Source organism: Siniperca chuatsi, linkage group LG21, assembly GCF_020085105.1.
Source record: "Siniperca chuatsi isolate FFG_IHB_CAS linkage group LG21, ASM2008510v1, whole genome shotgun sequence".
NCBI lineage: Eukaryota > Metazoa > Chordata > Actinopteri > Centrarchiformes > Sinipercidae > Siniperca > Siniperca chuatsi.
The window spans coordinates 13,757,534-13,763,575 of record NC_058062.1 but is presented as its reverse complement, the minus strand read 5'-3'; the positions used below and the strand labels follow the sequence as shown (position 1 = coordinate 13,763,575).

At 38.6% G+C, this 6,042-nt stretch overlaps 1 protein-coding gene across 1 annotated transcript; it reads left to right on the top strand.

The window, feature by feature from the left end:
* The first annotated feature begins 1,949 nt into the window (after positions 1–1,949).
* aqp8b (aquaporin 8b) lies at positions 1,950–4,382 on the top strand. Its single transcript, XM_044180948.1, has 5 exons — positions 1,950–2,284; positions 3,191–3,317; positions 3,411–3,625; positions 3,952–4,086; positions 4,226–4,382. Exons 1-5 carry the CDS (start codon positions 1,953–1,955, stop codon positions 4,266–4,268), a joined length of 852 nt encoding a protein of 283 aa, XP_044036883.1. The 5' UTR covers positions 1,950–1,952; the 3' UTR covers positions 4,269–4,382.
* Positions 4,383–6,042: the final 1,660 nt, after the last annotated feature.

The following is a 6,042-nucleotide window of genomic DNA, read 5'->3' as shown; positions in this document are numbered from 1 at the left end:
AATGCATCCAGGTAATGTATTTTACACACAGGACAAGCACCGTTCAGAGTGATCTGCTGCCATCTTGTGGCGGCTGCTCTGTCATTACATGCCCCCCTGTCTGAAAATCAAACACACAAAAGCACACAAAAGAAACATATTTTGTCAGTTATCCCTAGTAATATCTGAACATACAGATCATTTTGTTTTTTATCTGCTGAGCTTTTGTCATATCCACCTCTGAGATTTGCGCTGCCACATAAATATACATATACATATACAATGGTTTTGAATTAAATCTTTCTCATGGTGCTCAAATCAGTCTTCCTGGATTGTAGTAATAGTGAATTTCCTCAGTTATAGAATTGTTGTTGTTATAGAGTTCATGATATTCAGGCTCATAATAGCTACAAATAATCCACCATGTCTTTTCAGACAAAGGGCCTCTGCCTTATCGGCCTAGTGCAGCCTATTATGAGGGTCAATAATGTGTACATTGTAAAAGCATTCCTATCTGAGCAGCAGCAATGTCAGGGGATTTATGAACCATGTTTGTCATAGGACTGATGGTGACTATGATCCCAATAAATAGAGGGAGAATAAAATGGTGTCTGTTCATTCCTATGTGCATCAAGAGGAGAACTCTTGAAACTTTGCTCAAGGTACTTTAACCCCGGTTTGTTGACGTTAAAGAACAACTAGTGGCATAGCTTCACATCTGTCATTTCCAAGCAGCAAATCAAGTCAAGTGCGAACTCAGAGCCACACAAAACAGCTCTGAGAGAGAATATACTCTTTTCTGTGGAGATAAAATTAGCCTTAATTTGTCCCTGTTTTCCTGGGTATCAATTCCTCGTTTGACTATCAAACTTTTTTGTCACATTAGCACACGTCTTTGCAGGGCTGCTTTTAAAGTCTTGTCTCCAAAAGCAGCTTAGAATTGTGAAAGTGTCTGTGCTCTTGAAACCAGGCGTTTCCAAAAATAGTGTCAGGTGCATGTTTTCCAAAATCAACAGTCCCATTTCATATTAAAATTGCCTGCCCACTGACAAAGAATCAATTTATTCCATGTGCAAAGGTGATGCTGGTGTGCTGACAGTCACCAAAACGCTCACTTTATGTCACATTTTTTCACTTTGTGTCACCTTTGCACATAAAATAAATTGATTCTTTTTGCATCTTAAGAGCTTCTTCTACTTTTTCTGTCAGTGTGTGGGCAATTTTTCTATGAAACATACACAAGCTCCTGTAGGTTTTTAGTATATAGTATATAAACCAGCACTTGTCAGGGCCTGCTGTGTGTCTGGTGTAATCAAAAGCTCTGATAATTCAATGTGATGTTTGATTTGCTGTTTGTCTTTAACAATGGCTCTGTAACATTTCGATGTTTTCCAGCTGAGGCCATAAAATCACATTCTCACTCTAAACTGGAAAATATCAGACCACCACTTATTTTTTTTGTTTGATATCTTACATCAATTAAAACAGTCACAGACTTTGCTCTCGGCTAAACATTTAGCAAGTGTTCTGGCTTGCATCCTTAATGTTTTTTGTCCCAGTTTTATCAGTATTAGGATTTAAGAAACTTGACTTTAACAGTGCAGAGGTCCTACTCTATTTGCATCAAAATATCAGGGAACTTATTGACCGAGGGGAAATCAGAAATCTTAACTTTTCATTCCAAGCTAACATGTTTTACTCAATTTACTGCATAATTAATAAGAATTAGGGGTGAGGGTTACCCCTAACCCTAACCCTAATTTTTAAACAGATCATGGCACGGTTCACAAACTTGTCAGCAAATGCATGAAATATTTACCTTGACTGTCTTAATGAGAGGCCACATGCCTAAACTATCTTGGATTAAGAAGAAAAACAGTCAGTGAGTTCATGACAGGGCAGTGGAGCAACTCCACCAGACTCTAATCTTACACACCAAAGTCCGTGTGATTAGCAGGCAGAGAGATATTTGTATGCAAACCTCAGGGCAGCGCACAGGCAGAGTTACATCCTCAGCTCTTACGACCAGACCTCAGGCCAGATTCATGACTGACGAGAAGATGGAGATGGGTGAAGTTGGGACGTCTCTTGTGTCTTCGGAGTCCAAGACGCCTCCATCCAGACCTCCTAACAAATTTGAGAGGTTGTTTCAGCCATGTCTGGGCGAGCTGGTGGGAACTACGTTTTTTGTGTTCATCGGGTGTGTGTCGGTCATAGAGAATGTGGAGTCTGCAGGGAGGCTTCAGCCAGCTCTGGTGCATGGTCTGGCTGTGGCCGTCATGGTGGCTTGCATGGATAAGATCAGGTGAGGATCATCTTTTTTCCAAAAACAAACAGTTTATACACATTATACATGGTTTATTGTCCATGAATAATATCATAGAATTCTCTCCTGTGTGTTGGATGAACAAAAATTAATTACATACATTTTGTTGCAGAAACAGAATTTCACACTTTATGGTGCCATCTATGGTGGCTTTGAGTGCATATATATCTTAATAGTTAATTGTTTAAAAATATGACAATATGGAGCACAATGTGTCTAATTTTTCCAGGTGACATCACTCATCTGCAACTGAACATTCATTATTCTTTTACTTGCTTCTGTACATGACATAACACAATTGATAGTTAGAGAGCAGTGGTGGAAGAAGTACTTAGATCCTTTAAAAGTAAAAGTTCTGAGTTCAGAATCAGAATCAGAAATACTTTATTTATCCCAGAGGGGAAACTCTTTTGCTACAGCAGCTCACTATCACGTCAGTGCACACAAGAATAGAAGTACTAAGCAAAAAAATATATAATACACTATAATGCAAAATGTTACTTAAGTAAAAGCACCGAAGTATTATCAACAAAATGTGCTTGAAGTATCAAAAGTAAAAGTACTCATTATTATTTTGTTTTTATCACTAACACTTTCTCTCTGAATTGTAGTGGAGCAGATGTACAAAGTAGCATGGAATGGAAACACTCAAGTAAAGTGCAAGTATGTCAAAATTGTACTCAAGTACAGTACTTAAAAGTAAATGTGTTACATTCCACCACTGTTAGAAAGTTATATTTAGAATAGAGCGATCTGAATAAATCCTTCCTGACCACCCAAACCCTTTATTCCTTTCATCTGTGTTAAACTATTTCATCTTGTATGAATAATGCCTCAAAACTATGAACTTTGTATCACTTTAAAAGTTCAATGTTTTCTCTCCAGTGGTTCCCATTTCAACCCCCCATTCACCCTGGCCATCTATCTATGTGGAGGGATGGAGTTGAGTATGGTGGCCCCATACCTTGCGTGTCAGTTGGTTGGAGGGGTGCTTGGAGCCGCTATGGCAAAGGTGAACCTGTCTCATTTTTGTGTCATTAAAAGATCCATGTTAGCACATTGAAACCCTTTTCCAGCTGAATTACGGCTGAATTGGTTCCAACAGGCGATGACCTCGAGAGAGAACTTTGCCAAAGCCCACGGGGCTGCGTTTGCTCTGCTGCAGTCAGACAGTGAAATAGGAGGCGCAGTGTTTGGAGAGCTTGCCATGACCTGCCTTGTCACCATGGTGGTGCTGCTGGGGGCTGTCAACGCCAACACCAGAAGCCCCCTGGTGCCATTTATGGTGGGCTGCACTGTTATCATCAACATCTTGGCTGGGTGAGGGAAAAGAATTGTGAATCTACATGATGAGAGGTTCATTTCTACAATAAAGTGCATCTGTTTTCAGAAGAATATGAGGGACATTTTGCAGTAAAAGTCTTTATGTGTATGACTTAATATCATGTAGAGATGAATCCATGGAATTGTACAGGTTTGTCCAAGGGAAAGATTTTCAAATATCAGATCTCATTTGCATTTTTAAAGCTATATCTCACATGTTTATACTGTAGCAGCAATGCAAATAAGTTCACATAAATATCATCATTTTCATCACAAATAATGGGAAACTCTTCTCAATATCTCATACCTGTTTGTTTTATCAGTGGAGATGTATCTGGCACCTGTCTGAACCCAGCCAGAGCCTTCGGTCCAGCCGTAGTGAGCAACTACTTGGTTTATCACTGGGTCTACTGGGTGGGACCCATTGCAGGAGGCCTAATAGCAGCTGCACTGGTTCGGTAGGTGCAACACAAAATATATGCTTTATACTTTAAAGGATCCTAATGTTGCCATAATTTGATTGATTGCATTGATAATAAAGATCCATCACTGACTGAACAAATTACAAATCATGTAAGTGTTTTCCTGTTTTTGCAGACTCCTGCTTGGAGACAGGAATATTCGACTCACTCTGAAATGAGGTCTTGTGTACATAAACTTACTTGGGATAAATCATGAGATTGCTTTATCATCTAGTTATAATATAAGCCCTTTCTTTTGTTCCACTGAGATGTTTGTGTATGATTATACTTTCTTTGCTATACAATAAAATTGAACTTTTTTACACAATGAAAAGTGTTTATGTTTGGGTTTTATTGGCCATGTTAAGTGAGTAACGTGTTGGAGTTTGATGTTTATAAAGGAAAGCCTGTAAGCTTGTACAGGATGTAATACTATGCTCATCTAACTGGTTGATTTAATATGATACTGGTCCTGCCACACTACTATAGGTAAAGTTAAACAGAGTTGTAGATGGTTAGTAAATTGAGTTAACTTGTCTCTCTAGGTCAGAGAAATAAATTCTGCTTCTGTCATTGTAATGCCTTGACGATGTGTTTTATTTAAGACAACGAAGACATTAGGAAAATCTAGTTTTCAGCCAGGTGCTTGACAGGTGCATGAGTGATGACAATTATATGTAGAACTTTAAAAAAACTCAAACTCATTACCTTTTCAATTAAGAAGTACATTTATAAAAAAAGCTTGAGCCAAAATTCAATTACTTCAGATTTTCAGCCATAAATGCTGCCCACCGTTAAAAGGAGACCAAATGGCAACCTTTTCAAAGCCAAGAGACATCTCTGCTTCAGCTTTGTGTTCCTGCTACCCTGTCCCTGGTCTCTATAGCCGGAGGAGTGAATGCCTGTTCAGCACTGGAGGGTGTCGTGCTGTTTCCATATTGTACCCCTGGGCCTCCCCACAGCAGTGGAGCACATGGGAAAGCAGGCCAGGCGGTGGGATAAACCAATTACCCCCCAGTCTGGGTGGACTCCTGCCGGCGCACCACGCAGCAGCTCTGGGCCAAGCCCTCCTGGGCTCATTCCCCATGAGAGCCTGCTGGAATTCCCAGAGATGAGAATTGTGTGGTCTCAATAGCCTGCAGAGAGGTTATATTTTGGTTGGAAATTTCACATGGTGGTCCCCTGGGACAATACTGAGGGAGAACTTTCTACAAGCTAAAAAAGCTTGCAGAAAGTTTGATTTTTAGGCAAAATTTATCAAAATAAGCTCTTTTTGTGACACCTGCGGGTACACACAGAAAATTACCAGTGATTTTAAAAATTGATCTAAAGCTTTTTTGTGTGTCAGAAATATCATTTGTTTATAAAATTTGCAATGTCTAATTTATCAATAATTTATGAATCTATCTCTGCCTATTGAGATCAGAGAAGCTACATCATTAGTGTCTTTTAAATCCCTTATTAAAAATTTTTTTATAGGAAAATGTTTCTAAATATTTAATATGTTGCAGGGTTTAATCACCCCACTCTTACCATTTTACATTTTTTAAATGTATTTTATTCCCTGGTGTTTTATGAACCCTGTGTTGTTTTTATTTGTTTTTGCTTTTATCTGCTGTTTTATTCATCTTTCTGTAAAGCACTTTGGGTTACACTTTACTTGGACAGTCTGCCTACAAATAGTTTATAGAGTATTTGTAACATTTCAACAGTTTATTGGTTGAGATTCAACAATTCAACTGTTTCACAAAAAAGGCTTGGTTAGGTTTAGGCACAAAAAACATCTCAGTTAGGGTGTGTTCATGAATTGTCACATATACTTTATTGATAATCTGTTAAACGTCTACAGACGACAGTGAAACAGTTGAAATTTTACAAATACTCTATAACCTATCTGTAGGCGGAATATCCAAGCAAAGTGTTGCCGTACTTTGTAACCTTGTTAAGAAAAGA

What these genes read in the sequence shown, in the direction of transcription:
- aqp8b (XM_044180948.1), top strand. Translation starts at nt 1,953, where the DNA reads ATGCAAACCTCAGGGCAGCGCACAGGCAGAGTTACATCCTCAGCTCTT. An exon ending in GCTTGCATGGATAAGATCAG is followed by an intron (nt 2,285 to 3,190) that starts GTGAGGATCATC and finishes TTTTCTCTCCAG; the next exon opens with TGGTTCCCATTTCAACCCCC. An exon ending in TTGGAGCCGCTATGGCAAAG is followed by an intron (nt 3,318 to 3,410) that starts GTGAACCTGTCT and finishes TGGTTCCAACAG; the next exon opens with GCGATGACCTCGAGAGAGAA.